The 18,405-nt window shown below is 41.4% G+C and overlaps 1 protein-coding gene across 7 annotated transcripts in view; it reads left to right on the top strand.

Moving 5' to 3' along the window:
- Positions 1-18,405, top strand: part of NPR3 (natriuretic peptide receptor 3) — a 77,197-nt gene that overhangs the window by 49,611 nt on the left and 9,181 nt on the right. For all 7 annotated transcript variants that reach the window (XM_082724491.1, XM_082724494.1, XM_082724492.1 and 4 more), the window contains 2 exons: positions 11,835-11,970; positions 17,744-17,838. In XM_082724491.1, the coding sequence (XP_082580617.1) occupies positions 11,835-11,970; positions 17,744-17,838 (231 nt within the window). The remainder of the gene's footprint in view (positions 1-11,834; positions 11,971-17,743; positions 17,839-18,405) is intronic.

The following is an 18,405-nucleotide window of genomic DNA, read 5'->3' as shown; positions in this document are numbered from 1 at the left end:
TCAGAGCTTTATAGTTTTAGCTTTTATGTTTAGATCAGTGATCCATCTCAAATGAAATTTTGTATATGCTGAGAGAAATCAAGTTTTAGCTTTTTCCCATTTTTAAAAATCATTTTGTCCCATCACCATGTGTTGAAAAGATTCTGTTTTTCCCATTGCGAATTGCTTAAGTGACTTGGTAAAAATTCAGATAACGATATAAGTTCTGGATTTTGGACTCTTTACTCTGTTCCATTACTGTCTGTATTTATACCAGTTCTGTACTGTATTGAATACTGTGGCTTTACAGCAAATCTTGAAATCTGATAATGCAAGCCCTCTAATTTGCCTTTCTCTTTCAAGGAAGTTTTGCATGTTCTAACTTCTTCCCTTTTTCTATATAAATTTTAGAAACAACTTCTCAATTTCTAAAAAAAAAAACAACAACCCCCCCCCAAAAAAAAAAACCTCCCTAGGATTTCTTGATTTGGATTGTATTGATCTATAGATTAATTTGAGGAAGAACTGACATGTTAAAAACATTAAATCTTCTAATCCATGAAAATGGTATATCTCTCCATTTATTTGATTATCTTTACTTTTTCTCAGTAATGTTTGTAGTTTTCTGTGTAGAGGTTCTGCATATATTTGATTAAATTTATTGCTAATAATTTTATGTCTTCTGAAGCTGTTGTAAGTAGAATAAAAAGTCATTTTCAATTTTTTATTGGTAGAATATAGAAATGGAGCTGTTTTTTGTATATTGACTTTGTATTGTTTCTGTTCTTTAAATTGAAATATTTACTGTTGATCTATCTTTTTGATCATGGACTCAATCTGCTTTTAAACTTAAGTAGTGAATATTTCTTTTTTCGATACTGCAATTTTCAGTTCTAGAATATCCACTTCTACTTTCTAAAGCTTTCATTTCTCTGCTGATTCTGTGTTTGGTCATTCTTAAAGGTCATCTTTTTCTTCAAGTCTTTGAATGTATTTATAATAGCTGCTTTAAGGTTCTTATCTGCTAATTTCAACATTTGCATCATTTCAGGGTTACTTTTTTATTTGCTATATTCTTGACTATAGATCATTTCTCCTGCTCCTGAATGTTTAGTATTTTTTGAGTTTGTGCTGGATGTTGTGGATAATATGTTATAGACTGTATTCAGTTATGTTCCTCTGAAGAGCAATTTTTGTTCCAGCAGGTAGTTAAATTACTAATTACTTTGAAATTTTGGAATCTTGGTTTTATTTGTTCTTGAGGTGACTCTGCTTTGGTTTTGTTTTAGTTTTAGGATGAATCCTTAGTCTCTTGGGATAGCCTTTACTTCTAAGGTGTGGCCCATATAGGTTTTACTAGAAAGGCTGAGATATTTCCCAGGTTATGAACTCCTAACATTCTTCTGTGCAGAAGGTGGAATCTATATGTTCCTTAGCTTCTTCAGCTTTCCAGCTCTTGCTTTCTACTGGACTCCTTGGTGTCTTTTCTCTATGTGTGCATTTTAAGAATCAACTAAGGACAGTAGAGTTTATGAATAGATTTGAGTGCTCCTTTCTCTGTGGCTCTCTTCTTCCCTGTATTTACTACCTCATTGTATGTCTTTAGGGTCATCTCTGAACTATATCCTCTGACCTCTAAAGCCAAGAAGGCTCTGACATTCTGCTTGAATCCTAGGTTGAAAAAATCCTACTTGAAACCCCATGTCTCTTGGACAAAGAGTACCCTTAGAGGATACTCATATCCATTTAGTTCTCATGAAATACGGTCCCTTTTTTTTTCAAGAATCAACACTCCCATATTTTCTCCTTCTTTTTGGTCATTTCCCAGTGTCTTCAATTAGTTTTATTTATTTATTTATTTATTTTTAAAGATTTTATTTATTTATTTGACAGAGAGAGAAATCACAAGTAGGCAGAGAGTCAGGCAAAGAGAGAGAGAGAAGCAGGCTCCCGCTGAGCAAAGAGCCCGATGCGGGGCTCGATCCCAGGACACCGAGATCATGACCTGAGACGAAGGCAGCGGCTTAATCCACTGAGCCACCCAGGTGCCCCAATTAGTTTTATTTTTTAAAATTTTTATTTAGAGAGTCTAATTGTTTTTTGAAATCTTAATCTGATATAAACTGCCCTACTACTACTGGAGCTCTCTCTTTAAAAACAGTATTATAATGCTATTATCACAACTGAAAATTTCTAATAATTCCTTAATTTCACCAATAAGCAATGTTCAAAACTTGTAGGGAATTTTCTTGTGAGGAAGATAATATTTACTTTTCTGTGTATATGTATGTGTTTGTAGCAAACTTTATGGAAAAAAAATTCCTAAAAGAGAAAAGCTCACTCACTGGCTAAGAATATATTGATAGTTTCAGCATGCACATCATGCATTGGTGTTAAGATCTGGAAGTCTTTCTCTTAGTAGTAGCTGCTGAATCAATTTTATGGCGATCTCAACTACATCAAACCCAGCTATGGGTCTGTGTGAAACTATGTGAAAAAGGCCTTTGAGCAGCTAAAATTGGCATATTATCTATTAATTTTATCATAGTAGAATCTATCAAATCCTACTCAGAAACTGTTTACCCCATTTTAAATGTAGTTATGAGGAATTTTGTGATTTCTTTCCCCAGTTTACAGAACATTAGTAGTATAAAGTCTGAGAGGGAAAGATGGCATCAAGAAGGGCAGAGTGAAAGTAGCAGGTAGTGACAGGTGACAGTGAAGTCAACTCAAGTGAGTACTGTTTCTGTGTTAGATGCAGGGCTAGATCCCAGAGAAACTAAGATACCTACCATATGGTTTGTGCATCCAGCAACTTGTGTAATGTCAGAGTATGGAGGCATGCAAATGTATAAAATAGACTGATTAGTGAGATGATACGAGTTTGTACTAGGTGCAGTTGTGGAAGGAAGGAGGACTTGGGTAGTTCAGGAAAAGATCCAGCAAGAACAAGTGTGAGTGGCTCACAGAACGTTTATGTGTCCATTAGGATGCTGGGAGGAAATAAAAGACACATTGAAAGGAAATGAGAGAGGCCTCAGTGAAGGGACAGTTACAAATTTATGTGTGGAGTTAAGGAAGATCAACAAAAGATGGCAGAGAACCTCATGGCCTGCATATGTGGGAAGCTGTTACAACCCCTAGACCAGAAAGGGCAAGAGGAGGGAGAGGTTACTAGCACCCATATGGCTTGTGGCAGTTGGGGAAAACCACCTGTGACATCTGGTGGAGGAGTGCATCTCCTGACATTTTAACCTTTATCTCCTTCTACCCTCTCATCTTCTGAAGCAACCAGAAGCCAGGGGACAAGGAGACCCAGTTGAGTTGTCCATATATGTCATCCTCCCAGAGCACAGCTAGTTGAAGAAGGGTGGGAGGTGGATCTGGAGGAGGTAACCTGAGAACATCCAGTAAAGTTGAGTAGCAGTTTGCTTTGCATGAGACAAGGCTCATGGGGAGTGCATTCCAAGCCCAGGGGCTAATGTGTAAAGGTACCTCATGGCATGCTCAGAGAATCCAAGAAATTTTGTAAGGAGTAGCACATAGAGTTCATTTGGGAGTGTGACTAATCATGAAGAGCCAGCAAGGAAGAAGTGAGAATGTCTAGAAACATACAAGTCTGGTGACGGCATTGTATAGAGAGCCCAGTGCACTTTTTTAATAGCAAAAAGGCTGCTGGACTGCCTCTTGTCATAGCCTTACATATGGAGAATAATAATAAGTATATCACATGTAGCATACTTATGCTATCAAGGCAGGAATGCATGTGGCTAATTTAGAATGTATGTGGTTCCACCCAAGAATATTTCCATCGAGGGGCACCTGGGTGGCTCAGTGGGTTAAGCCTCTGCCTCCAGCCCAGGTCATGATCTCAGGGTCCCGGGATCGAGCCCTTTCTGCTCAGCAGGGAGCCTGCTTCTGCCTCTCTCTCTCTCTCTGCCTGCCTGGGATCTCTCTCTCTCTCTCTCTCCCTGTGTCAAAAAAAAAAAAAAGAAAAGAAAAGAATATTTCCATCGAAAGTATTTGTATTATTCAAAAATTTTGATACTTAGAGAAAAAATATTTAAGAACCTGGAAACTTTGTTTATATGTAACATCTTTTCTTTGGGTAGCTGGTAGCTGGATAGATGAAGCTTTGTTACATTTACTACTATTATTTATCAAAGTCATCATACTTCACATTGAGTACTAGTTAGAAATACATTATATGAGTAGTTCTTTTATTACCTGATTTGGTTGCTGATATGTTTGGAACAGATTAGTCTCTGAAGCAGGACCCTCATCCTTTATGTCCAGCTTGTTTAGATGCCCTTTTGGCATAACAGGCCTTTTTATTCATTGCTGGGGCAAGGTCAACTTTATTTGAGTCCAGGATTTATCAGAAATCCTGATCTACTTGATCTGAATCATGTTGTATTAGCTCTGGTTTAAAGATTGAATTAAGAGTTGAGGGACAATTAGCTTGTTGCCTCATGTCCCTTTTCCTCCTTTCTTCTTCCACCCTCTGTCTTCCCATTCCCTCTCCAGGTTTGGGTTTGGCTTCTCCATCATGAAGAATTTTGTCAGTCTTAGTCTTCTCTTTATTACTCTTATGGTTCTTTCCAGTCTACATACTCAACTTGTAGAGCTATCAAGTCAATTAAGAATAGAAACTAGAGCACAAAGCTGTTTTCCAGTATTAGTTGGCTGAACATATGTGTCAATAGGATAAATGTTATAACTAGGCAGTCCTGGTTTGGAACCCTACTAAGAACTTGTCCATCCAACATTTTCTGGAATCTTGACCCCATCCATTGACCAAGATATCTCCATTCTGTTAGAGTGTTAGTTAGAGTTTCTTTCGGGGATAATAACAGTGCCTATCTATGAAGGTTTTGTAAAGACTTAATATAATAGAACTTAAGTGTTTACATAGCTCCTAGTAGCACGTAGAAGATTAATAAAAGTTAGCTGTTATAATAATTACCTGGCATTAAAGAGAACGGCTTGACTTTGTCAATCTAGCATTTTGTAAACTTGCTATTTCTAGAGTCATCCTTTAACATTTTAAGGTATGCTGCTACTCTATGGAATACATTTTGGGAAACTCTGAATTAAGAATGGAACAAAATTAAGCTTTTGACTATTCATAGTGATTGAATAAATCAGTAATACTTGAACTAGGAGTTGGGGTTCTGGATCTTAGCTCAGTCCTTACCACACATTGAAATTGCTTAAAGAAAAAGAGAGATGTTTCATTTTAAGATACAAGACAGAAATGACAAAAGTTCACCCCTTCGCCCCCAAGGGAAAAAAACCTCCAGAGCCTGGATTTTTGCTCATCTCTTCCTTGCCATCACATCTCCAGATGACTCAAGGGAAGTGGTCTGAAATTCTCAGGCTGTTTAAAAGGATGTCATCAAGTTGGAGAAATTAGAATTTACATGTTCCTTCTGATTTTGGCCTTTCAGAAATAATGAAGCCAGAAATTGTCCTCCCGTGTTTCCCTGTCTCCATCTCCCTTTGCCCTCTTCTTGTCTTGGGTCGGCCTTACCTCCTGGAAGTGAGGTACTGTGAGGCACTGCAGGCCACACAGGGTTCTGCTGTCTGACTGAGCCCTTCCCCCACTGGATTTTGGTATATGCATTTATCCATTTCAACATTGTGCCTGATAGGACCACATAACCCTTGGAAGAGAGGCCAATGAGTATCCAGAGCTGTCTGTGGGGGTTGGGTCATCAGGCTTTCCAGAGGCACATCTATCTGGTGGGGCACTGGTGGGATATCAAGGCCAAGGCCAGACATCCCTCACTTGATCATCTGTAAGACAGGGACAATTATGTCATTATGTATGTGCATTTCTCAACAAAACCTTCAAGGGTAATGGGTGATGAGAAGCATCCGGATATGACGTGAGCGTGACACATTCAGAGGGCAAATATATCAGATGACTGAATTCTCTGCATGAGCAGGGGGGATGTTTCTGAGTCACTGGTCATTTGCTTGTGCTCCACAGCCAGCAGTTCAAAGAATCCAATTCCATAGAGTCCTTCTCTGCCTTGTTGCTTCCTACAAGGCGGCCCCATGTGGCTTTCCTTGCTGAGGTGTGTTTGTGTAAATGGATGCCAGATGCCAGCACTGTGGTGCCTGCGCTTAGCCTTCACAGCTGCTGCAATCACTGAAAGGTCAGCCAGTTGCTGTAGCATGGGAGGGATCGTAACTTGACTTAATGATCTTCCCAGGACTGCTTTTGTTTAACGATCCATTCTGTGTTGAGAGAGGGGGAGGGATATAGAGAGAGAGAGAGATAGATAGATAGATATTGAGAATCTGCTTCTATCTGTAGGCAGCCATAGTTTAGGCTGTAAGACCCGAGTTAATCCAGGGTAGGCATTGTTACAGGGGTGGATCTGAGCCCAGGATAGGACAGTCATTTGGGAAACTTAGGGCAAACCCCTATCCCATGTAAGTCATAACTTGAATATAGGGAGGAAGGAATCTGACAGACATGATGGCAATGCTTCAGTCAAGCACACAGCTGGGCCCTGGCTCTCTCCCTGATGTGCTGCCTTACTGTTGTTAGTAAGACTCTTGACCTTGGCATTTCCTCAGAGTTCAACTCGGATAAGGATTTAGATTTTCAACTTAACTTTCCTCAAGGCTAAAATAAGCAAGTGACCAAGTGTGAATTCCATGAAGGCAGGCCCAGGAGAGAAGATCAGGCATTGGAGTGTCTGCCAGGAAGAATGAGAACTCCTTCTGGTGTTGAAGAAGTATGGTGTCACTTGGTTTATGGAAATCTTTGCTGTTATCCTAAATTATAGATTTTTAATTTTATGATTCAACAAAAAGTTGAATTAAAATGAAATCTCAGTTTTTATTACAAGGAGACCACTTGTAAAGTGTTCATCAGATGCATAATATACTTTAACCTTTGACCTATCTGTGCAGCATGCCAAGGCCATTTCTTTCCCCTGTGCATGATTGACAGGGGCCCAGTGGGTCAAGATAAGTTTCATTTAAAGATCTTATTATAATATAATTATTAATTATAGCTGTCAAGCTGTCATTGTTCCTGCTATGATGGAGAAAGGGTACATCTTAGACCCATCTCTTTTCTTACCTTGTCACCATAAAAATTTCCATTTCCTCAGGCACATGGGTGGCACAATTGGTTGAGTGTCCCAACTTTGATTTCAGCTCAGGTCATGATCTCAGAGTTGTGAGACTGAGCCCCATGTTGGGCTCTGAGCTCAGTGCGGAGTCTGCTTGAGATTCTCTGTCCCTCTTCCTCTGCCCCTCCTGCTTGTGCTCTTTCTTTCTCTCTAAAATAAATAAATAAATCTTTAAAAAAATTTCCATTTACCTCATCTCCCCTTCAACTGAATGAGAGGTTAAGGGTCATGTCTTTTTCAAAAGCCTCTTGAGAAATGTTACCCAACACCCTCAGTTTTCCTCATTTGCACTGGGAACCATTGGTTTGTGGTAAGGAAGATAGAACCACTGTGTGATATGCTTGAATTATGTGAATGCCACAAGCAAAATCCCAGGACAGCATAGCCTTGCATTTAACTTTAGTAGCTTTCTCTCAGGAGCCTCCGTCTGAGAGCTTTACAGGCTTTCTCAAATATCCAGATGAACCGGGGAGCTAGATGACTGTTGTGTTATTCACTCTCACTTTACAGAACAGCTGAGGCTGAGGCATGCAGCATACTTTGCTTGCTTGCTTGTTTGGAACTCAAGCATTAAGGAATTCATCTATGAATTTGCTCCTCCAAAGAGAAATGAGAAAGACTCCCCTCACCATCACAGATAGGAGCCATGTCATGTATGACAATTCTTGATGATCATTTAAAATATAACAAGCTTTTCCCATGATAGAGGATTTAAGAAAACCAACCAACCCATGCTAGTAGACATGGCTGATATGTGCTCTCAGAGAGGAAGGCCAGGGGCAAAATGGTGTTCCTTCATTTGGAAAACCCACTGCTGGCCAACCAGAGAGGGCAAAATCAAGAGAATGGAGACGAAAGGATGAGACGGTTAGTGCCAGCAGACTACCTTGTTTTGGGAAACCTCCCAGAATGAGTGAAAGATGATGAGTGACTTCCATTTTTTTAAATGATAGATGCTTTATTTGATACATAGCACAAGCAATTTTTACTCTGAAGCTCGCCCCTCATTGTGGTCTAATTCATAACTTTCTTGTGTAGAGGCTATCTGTGTGTTTTTGTTTTTGTGTTGCTGTGGTACTATTTGGTTGAGGCTGTAAACTCTTAGGGCTCACGAACTATATTGTTCAGCATCTAGAAGGAGAATGGCTGTGTTTAGGAATTTGATTAAGACTTATGGGATGCCTGGTGGCTCAGTCGGTTAAACGCCTGCCTTTGGCCCAGGTCACGATCCCAGGATCCTAGGAGAGAGTTCCTTGTTGGGCTCCCTGTCAGTGGGGAGCCTGCTTCTCTCTCTGCCCCCCTCTCTCTCCTCCTCTGTTCTCTCTCTCTCTCTCTCTCTCAAATAAATAAACAAAAATCTATATAAAAAAAAAAGACTTATGCCTAATGACAGTAAGGAAGAGTTTTTTGACTAGAAATGGTGCTCAATACTGGAATACTCAGGTAAGGGAATCCTATTTTCTTTGATTAGTAACAATAGCATGATTTGTCAGTCAGGACTTTGAGGTTCAAATTTTGTCATGACCAGAGACAGGGGGACATACCAGATGACTTTGTTCCTTTTAGCCTGGGGGTCAAGTGAAAATGTTTCAAAGGCAGCTTAGTACTCTGGATTTTTTTCTCCCTCAGTAAATTTTTTTTTTTTTTTTTTTTTTTTTTTGCATTTGCAATTTTCAGTGTCTATAATGTGCTAACGGGCTTTCCTCCCATTTAAAAAACACGTGTGGATGTGAGAATGTTCTCCTCGAGAAAAGATGGTCTCTAGGGTTTTGCTTCTGGCTTGAGGTTCTATGAGGTAGGTGTTATGAAACCTCCCCCGCAGCAGGCTGGGGGTGGGGGTCAGCAGCTCTCCTGCTAATTTTGTCAGGAAAGGGAAACACTCAGCCACTTTGAGGGGAAAGAAGGTAAATTTTGTGATCTATTTGCAAATCAAGATAGAGTGAGTTTTCAGATCCTATGTTCAGACACGTGTTCAGAACCTATCTGTTCTCTTCTACCATCAAACCTGGTAGGAAAAGTGTAATTCAAGATTACGTTTTTCAGCCGGATAATTTGAGAGTGTAAAGGGGGCAACTGAGTTAGAAAGAGGAGTAAGGAAGGAGTAAGGAAGAGGAGGGGCCAGAAGGCAGTTGGAGCTGGAGCGTATGTCCTGTGCTTTGGGACGCCAATGGCAGCATGAGGCCCTAGGTTAGGATGTTGTGAAGGAATCAGGAGGAGGAGGGAGAGAAGTGGGCAGCTGATACCCAGTAGCTGGTACTTTACAGTTTAAACAGGGGCATACTAGGCTCCCCAGGAACCAGGAGTACAGAGGGAACAACCCTCCGTTAGAGAGTACAGGAAGACGGGTGGTTCTAAAAGGAAGGAGAGGATTAGACCAGAGCTTTTTTAAGGTGTCTTGCATCTTCCATATTCCAAGGTTCTGGGATTTCCTTTTGTAGAAGGCTGAGTTTTATATAATTATCAAAGGGAAGATAGATTTATCTTTTGAAAAAATTTTTTAGCATGGCCTGAGAATTTACACAGCTTAAGTCCACTTATTAAAACTCTAACTCATCAGCATGCACACTTTCTCAAGCCAGGATGACTTCATGGCATAAGTGAAAATTTCCTATTCCTTTGGAAAACGAATTAGCATAGCCATAGCAGAAAATTATCTTTGACCAGGAGATGTTATTTCTGTATCATTCTTTGCCTAAGAAAATAATGACTCTGTGACTTAAGCTTGATGAGTAAGAGTAAAAGCCAATGTCTACCATTTGTTTTAGTGGTCCCAGAAAGAGTTTCAAGAGGTTTTATATGCACTAATTCATTTAATCTCCAGAAGAGCTCTGTGGGATGAATAGGTACTAAACCCTCATTTAGCCAATAAGGAAAATGAACAGTAGAGAGATTAAGTAATGTGTCATGGCCAGGATTAGATTTTGGGTCCATCAGCTAACTCTGAGCTTTTCTGTGAACGAATATGCTTCCTCCTTCTCTCTCCTAGATGGTCAGTGGAATTGACCAGTGTGGGCTGCATGCTTCATGATTAGGCAGAATTAAGGGTGTGACACTCTGGAAGTAAGAGAACTGATTGGTATGTTAAAACATGAGCAAGGAGCCTTAGTTTCCATTAAGTGTAAAATGGGTCCATAAGATATGTTATACCATAAGTAGATCACTTATTTTCTGACTACTGTTATTGGGAATTAAAGACTAATCAGGATCCCTCGTTTATAATTCTCTATATGTAGACAATAAGAACACCAAAACCTAACAGCGAGTACTGACTCTGTCAGGCACTGTTGGAAGTCTTTCATATATATTAATTCCTTGAACCTACGAGCAACCCCATAAGTACTAATATTTTCCAGAGGGGGAAAACTGAGGCCTAGAGCTGTGGAGAAACACATCTAGGAGGTGGCAGAGCTATGCAGTGAGCCCAGGCCATTATTCTAAACTGCCTCTGGCACTGGGCTTTGGCAAATCCAAAATATTTTCTTCAGTTACAAGAATAGGACTCACTGTGCTTAAGGATGGGATGAGGCCAACTAGTACTGGACATTGGGCTATGTCTTCTGTGAATGTTTGTGTATTTGAACCAGGTGATGCAGGTCAGTTGTGTCTCCCTTCATACGGGATCTTTTCCTAGGGATGAGGCATAGAATGCCTCCTTGCAAAGACTCACAGTGGTCATCCATGGGGTGCCGAATTCATTTTGCTTCATGGCATTCCACTCTTGACACTTTTTCCTGAAATAAGAAAACTTGTTCTGATTTTTGGTTTTTTGTACTTCTGTACAGAATTTGTAAGCTCCTCAACTTCAAGATTGTACTTAATCATTTCGTGTTTAATGAGTGTACAGTGGGTTTAAATATGGTATCAGAGCTTTTAAATGGTGCTTATGGAATGAAGCAAGTCTGAGAGAAATTAAACAGCTTCCCCAAATTCACATGAAGCTTAAGTTTCTCAAGGGCAAGGACTATCTTACTTGATCCAGGACTTAGCTGGGATAAACCAGTGGTGCAAGCCTATTTCAATTCCTGTTGTTAGAGCTTGAGCGGGGGGAGTGGTCAAAAGGTAGGGGGCGGGGAGTGGTCAGAATCACAGGAACCACTAAGAACACAAACTGGAAAGAGAACAGATGCCATTGCCAGTGGAAGAGAGGACACAGATGCCAGGCAGGGAGAAATGGCAGTGCCCCCTTCTCTTTAAATCCTTAATACCAGTGCTAGAGTAGGCTTTCAATAGTATCTGAAACTAAATGGATGGATCTGTGCTCTTCTTTTAGTCAGTGTCACATGCAGAGCATGTAAAGGTCATGGGGACTGTTAAAGTTGGCGAAGACCTCATGGGGGAGGTTGGACTTAGGTTGGTTTGAGGTAGAGAATAGAGGTGAGGAAGGAGGGGTGCAGCTATGCAGGGTGATCTTTGGGCAAAGGCGGATATACTTGGAACAATCAACCTCATTGACTTCTACAATTTCCTCAACTTCTGTAATATCTTGTCTGCCCTCCAGATTCTTGAACTGAGGAAGGGTTTCCTCACTAATCCAGTGCCAGGAAAACTAAGGCACGATTCTTGTTAGCTACCCTTCTGCCCATCTCTGCCACTGTTTGTGGACCTTGAGTCTAACTTGTTAACTGCTTTGATTTGCTTACATTATTCATGAATGTTGAGACATTGGTGTCTGGGCTCACTCAACCCGAGTTTCTCTTCCAGGTTAACATGTTTGTTGAAGGATTCCACGACGCCATCCTCCTCTATGTTCTGGCTTTACATGAAGTACTCAGAGCTGGTTACAGCAAGAAGGATGGAGGGAAAATTATCCAGCAGACTTGGAACAGAACATTTGAAGGTGAGGATTCGATCTGTAAGACAACACCACTCTGTAGGTGATCCAGTTGCTTCTTCCCTAGTTCTACTTTTCTCTCTTACACCTGTGGGACTTTGTCCGTTTCTTGTTTTTCGCATCTGTCAAGTAAGGATAGTAGGTCAAGATCAACCCACCTCACAGACTTGTTGTGAACACTAAATGAGATAAAGCTTGTGAAAGTGCTCTGACAGAGTTCCACTGACACACGAAGTGCCTCATTTCTGTCTGGTTGTTAGATAACAATTCTACGCTTCTTCAAATTAAATTTATCACAAGGCTCATTCACAACAAATAATCAGTTTGTGAAATGTTCTGTGATCAGTTTTAAAAGAAATAATACCAGATAAACATTCGTCTGTTCAATCCTGGGTGGTTTGAGATGATAAGCAAGTCCAATCAAGGTCTGTGATTTTATTTTATTTTTATTTTTATTATTTTTAAAAGATTTTATTTATTTATTTGACAGACAAAGATCATAAGTAGGCAGAGAGGCAGGCAGAGAGAGAGGGGGAAGCAGGCTCCCTGCTCCGAGGACCCTGAGATCATGACCTGAGCTGAAAGCAGAGACTTCTGACTGAGCCACCCAGGTGCCCCTTTATTTTAGTTTTAAGATGGTGACTATCATCTGTGGCTTTCTTAAGAACAGAGAAGTATAAGAACCATGCCAAAAAAATGGCCCATAATCTCATCACTTGAACAACCTCTGTTGACAATGAAAAATTGTATAAGAATGAGATTACCCTTGGCTGGAAAAGTTAAACAGTACAAAAATGTACAAAATGAAAAGTGAAAGTTTTCCTTCCCGCCCTAGTCCCCTCTCCCTAATGTAAACACAATTAACAATTTCCTGAAAGTCGATCTAAAAATATTTTGTGCCTTCTCCCGGCACATATGCATTTGTATATCTTATCAAAAAACGTATACAAAAGGAATCGTATAATGTATGCCACTCTTCATCTCAGCTTTTTTTAACTTGTGTGTCAAGTAAGAGAAATTTGCCATATGAGCACTCATAGATTCAGCACATTTTTAAATGGTAGTTCCACATTTTTCGACCATGTGGCTGCTTAAGGACTCCTTTAATCTGTCTCCTCTTGATGGATACTTCAATTGTTTACAGTTTTTGCTGTTACACAAAATGCCATCACAGGCATCTTACACATCCTGATGAATATTTTTGAGTGCATCCAACAGGGAACATTTCTAGTCATGGGATATCTGGGTCAAAATGTATGTTCGTGCCTTTTAAATTGCATTAAATATCGCTGAATATCTTCCATAAAGGTCTACTAGTCTAAATTCTTGCTAACAGCCTATACGGTGCTGGTTTCCTCTCATTTCACTGACACACTCAAGGGAAATTAACATAAGACTCAATGAGAGTGGGGCGCCTGGGTGGCTCAGTGGGTTAAGCCGCTGCCTTGGGCTCAGGTCATGATCTCAGGGTTCTGGGATCGAGTCCCATATTGGGCTCTCTGCTCAGCAGGGAGCCTGCTTCTCTCTCTCTCTCTGCTTGCCTCTCCATCTGCTTGTGATATCTCTCTGTCAAATAAATAAATAAAATCTTTAAAAAAAAAAAAGACTCAATGAGAGTGACCCAGCTGCTGAAGCCATGCAGCTGTCAACTTCATATTCATTCAGTCGTTCATTCATCCAATAGTCTTGAGCACCTACTACATGCCAGGCACTGTTCAAAGCGAAGAAGATTTAGCAGTCCTCCCTGCAATTAACTGAGCTTTCAGGGTCGTGGGGGGTACTGGTGATAAACATATAAATACACCATTTCAGGAGCTATAAAATAAAGCAGGGTAGGGAGACAGAAAGTGACAGGAAGGGGTGAGGAGATGGCTAATTTAAAGAACATGGCCAGGCAAGGTCTCTGAAAAAGTTGCAGGTGAGTAGAGATGTGAGAGAAGTGAAAGAAATTATGTAGGTGTTCAGGAGGGATCATTCTGGACAGAGCGGCAGACACAGAGACCTTAAGTGTGCCTGCAGAGAGAATGTTGAGTGCTGAGGGCAAAGAGGCCTGTGTAGTTGAGCATAGCACATGGGGGGGCGTGCATTAGGAGCCCCAGTCTGACAGGTAGTTGGGGCCAGATCACGTCAATGTGGAAGGTTACTGAGGTCTTTCACTTCCACCCTGCGTGAGAGAGAAAGCCACCAGAAGGTTTTGAGGGATGTGATCTTTCTGGAGTCTTTAAAAGGGGTTCCTTATGGGACTGTGTGGAAAATAAAGTGTAGTATGCTGATGGGTATCATTTAAAAACCCCTGATACGGAATACAGATCGCTGGACCAGGGGTCAGGAGGCCTGCGTCCAAGTCACTGACTCAGTATTTTGGTTTCTCTTTCATTCCCCGTACGAAGAGGTCGGGCTAGCTGATGACCTAGGGGGGCCCGTCCAGTCCTGCATCACACCAGCTCTTCCCTTGAGCCCTTCTACAGTTATTTGCAGTTCAATGAAGGAATTTTTTTGGTGATGGGAACAAGTACTGTCAAGCCCGGATTTGGGGTCCATATGTATATTTTTTCATTTGGGACTTCAATGCACTCCATGGCCTCGTCCTGTCCTTGTTTATTAGAAATGGCAGGACAGTGCTGAGGGGTCGTGTTCCAGCTGTCTGGGCAGTAGCTATGGTGACAATTGGATTTAATTTCTCCTGGGTAGCTTTAGCAAATGCCGCATCTTACTCGAAACTAGAGTGACATTTACTTTAACTTTAGACAGATTGGAGGACGTGAACCAATAAGCCTCTAGGATTGTCTTGCTCAACTTCTGACTGCTTCAGTTGAGGAGCTGGAATCAAATAGGATAATGCAGGGGGCATGTTAGGACAGAGTCAAATTTCCCAGAAGTTGTGCCCAATACACTGAGAAACTGGCGTGTGTGGACACAACCTCGGTCGGCCACATCCCGTTCTTAGCTGTTGCTCACTTCATGGTGTGGTCATTTGTTCTTGGGCTTCTGAAGGAGGTTGTTAAGGGAAGGGCAGGTGCCCACAACGGCTGGAATGAAGTTTTGTCTAGAGGGCATGGACGAAATTTTCCCATAGCTCATCCTGATGCTTCCATTCTAGGACTAGGTCACACCAGCAATGTGAAGTGAGTCCTAGAGCAATTGATGATACAGTTCCGTCCAAAGTTAGAATCTTACCTGTGAAGATACTTGAAGCCAATGTAAAGACAACTGAAGCCAACTGAACTTGAATTGTTTGGAAAGCCCATTTTATTTGCTAAACAATCAATCTGAGCGTAGTCCCTAAGAGAACTCTCAGAAATGGTCATTTCGTACATGGCCATTAAATTGTCAAGGGAAAAATACTCTGGATGTTATTTGACAAATTTAGATTTTATTACCGTGAAACCTATGACCATCTCTCAAGGCTCTTAATAAATGGCCTGGGAAGAAGCTGAATTTCCTCTCTGTGTGACAGGTCAGAGTGACAAGGTAAATAGGACTGCGGCCAAGCCTTGAGGTCCACGACAGGCCCATAGAAATGAGGGTGGGAAGTCTCATTCCTTATGTACAGGAAAATTTTGCTGTCAGCCCGACAATCTCACCTTAAACACAATACGCTCAGGTGAAGTCTCACTTGCTAATCGGCCACCCTGAGGGTTCTCACCCCATTTCTTGGCAGAATTGTAATAGCTTAAAGTGTAATGAGGTCTTGGATTACGAGGGCCTCCTTGTTTTATAAAATACTCTTCAAAAGCCTTAGCAGAACACACCTTTATAAACACCTCTGAACAGAATGACAGATGGTTTTGGCTAGACAATATGTTTGGAGATAAATATGATTTTTAAAAATGACATTTCATTCTTAAAAGTCGTATAGATTGTCAAGGATAAACAAGTTTGAGATTGGTGTATCATTTGTAACCGGTCTATATTAAAAAGACCAGAAAAAAAAAATCAAGATGAATGGTAGCTCCATTCTGTTTGTGGCAAAGTAGACCAAAGTCTGGAAAAACCAGTGGGCCTTCAAACCACAACCCAAAGGACAGTAAACCCAAATACTTGCCCTCTCCAAACCACACCAGAGGATGGAACTTTCCCTTGAGATCCCTTTTCCCAGACATTCATTTTACTTCCGGAGAGAATCAAATCAATAGAAACACTAACTAAGAATTACATTGAACTCTATTATGGTCTAAATTGAAAGAAAAGAGATAGCCTTAGTTAATTAGGATGTGGCTGACATAAGCATTCTCTTACTTAGTTAATGAAAATTACAATGCAGACAAATTTAATATCAACTAATGATACGTTTTTGCTTTCACTGATTACTGCCTAAGCCACTGTTGCTGGCCAGGCAAAGTCAAATCCTTTGTGTGGGCTTTCAGGGCTGCCTTTTCCCCACTGCTTCCTTCCTCTTGGGCCGCCTCCCCTAGAACGTCCTGGTCCCTTTGCTTCCTTTCTGCTTCCATGCCTTTAAATACTAACAGGGCTGGCCTTTTGGTGAGCAAACTGCCGTTCCCTGATGGCTGCCTGTCTAAGTCATGGACTTACTTCATTCACATTCCTATAAAAGACCGCTCTTTTACTGAGTCTCCAACTAGATGCCAGCTCCTTCTCGGAGTGGTGTGGGCACATCAGGTGTCCCCTCCAAGATTCTAGGCCCACTGGCAGTAACAATAGCAGAAGAGAACAGCTGATGTCTTTTACACCTATAGCGGAAGTACTCGACCTGTCCTGGCTCGGTTAATCATCTCGGCAGGCTCTTGGCTGGGAGGTGCCAGTGTGCCTCTTCAGTGGTCCTGAGACTGAGGCCCAGAGGGCTGAGTCCTTGCCCATGGTCACAGAGCTCATAACCATGGAAGCTAAGATTCAAATAGATGTAGTCAGAAATCCCTAGTCCAGGCTGCCTGTGTCTTCGTGGGTGGGGAACCTGTCCATTCGTCTTTGCCTCAGCAGCAGCATTAAATTCAGCACCTAATGCCAGCTTCGAACTCATCTGGATAAACAATGAATGACTTCATGTGTCTCTGGGAGATGGTGGGTGTCATCTAAGCTTAACGTGGTCATCGTTTCACAATATACATAAAAGTCAGACCTTTGTGCCATACGCTTGAAACTCATACAGCGATGTGTATCAATGATAGCTCAGTAAAACTGGGGGAACCCCCCCCCAAAAAAAACAATACCAAAAAACCCAAAACAAAACAGAATGAACACAAGTGAGGTAAAGACCAGCGCTGCTTTAGCTCTTGGCTTCCGTGACCCGTGAAGCAGGCCCTCAGCTCTCCCGGGCAATATCTGGAGCCCATAATGAAGCACATTCTCGGAGTCCTGGGCCTAGAACGAGTTTTCTTTTATAATATTTGGCCAGTGATAACACATACTCGTGACGAGTAGGAGCACGCCATACCTCCAGCCTCTCTCCTTGCAGGTTTTCTTTTTCTTTCTTTCTTTCTTTCTTTTTTTTTTGTTTTTAATAAATACAAAACTCTGGGACAAGCATGCTGCTTTCAGGATTAGCCTTAATCCATTTTTTAAAAAACATATTCCCCAAAGAAGGTCATTTATTTCTTTTTCTCTTCATTTTTAAATGGAGAAATGTTAAGAATTTAGGAATGCAGACACAGATGAAATTACAATGTCTTTCCAAATGCCAACAAAAATGCTCAGAGTCTGATGAGATCCCCTGCGGCATGAGTTTGTTTAAAGAATCCTGTCAATTCATTTTCTTGTTTCTGTTGGCTGATGAAGGTTTTTGAAATCACTAACTTGGAGTTCTTCCCATCTCGTCCTCTAGGTATTGCTGGCCAGGTGTCCATAGATGCCAACGGAGACCGGTACGGGGATTTCTCCGTGATCGCTATGACAGACCCGGAAGCAGGCACCCAGGAGGTGAGCCAATGACCCCCTGCCTCACTGCTCCTCCTGCTTGTTGAGATTCCAAAGAATGCATTTGTCCTGGTGTCCAAACAGCTGTCCCCAACACAGCCTCCAAATAAGAATAAACTGAAAATTTTGGAGTTTCTGAGTAGGGAGGGCTTACTTCTGCTTGAGGATATCCTGGACAATTTCAAGAAACAGTCCCTTGTTTACCCGAAGTGGGCAAATCATATGTTTCCAGTGGCAAAGTGTGTATCTTTGATGCCTCTCGTTCAGACCTGATGTTCCCATAGCACTTGATGGGCCCTGGCATAATGGCCTTGGTGCCTTTCTCCTCGTGCACATGTACTGGGCCTTTGTGGCAGAAGCAGAGCCAGCAGAACCTGGCACTTGCTATATTTCCTGAAAGATTTTTTTCACCCTTGGGGTGGTCTGGGTTTCATGGGCATTCTAGTCTTTCCCTCCACGAACGGTGGATAGCTATAGTCCTTTGCAGGGCCGTTGTGAGCATTTGGGAGAGAATCTGTGTCAAGTACTTGATGAGTGCTCAGCACATGCCAGAGATCGTTAGATTTTGGT

This window comes from Mustela nivalis, assembly GCF_964662115.1.
Source record: "Mustela nivalis genome assembly, chromosome: 3".
In the NCBI taxonomy this organism is placed as follows: domain Eukaryota; kingdom Metazoa; phylum Chordata; class Mammalia; order Carnivora; family Mustelidae; genus Mustela; species Mustela nivalis.
The sequence above is the reverse complement of the archived record's forward strand: the minus strand, read 5'-3'. Positions and strand labels throughout refer to the sequence as shown.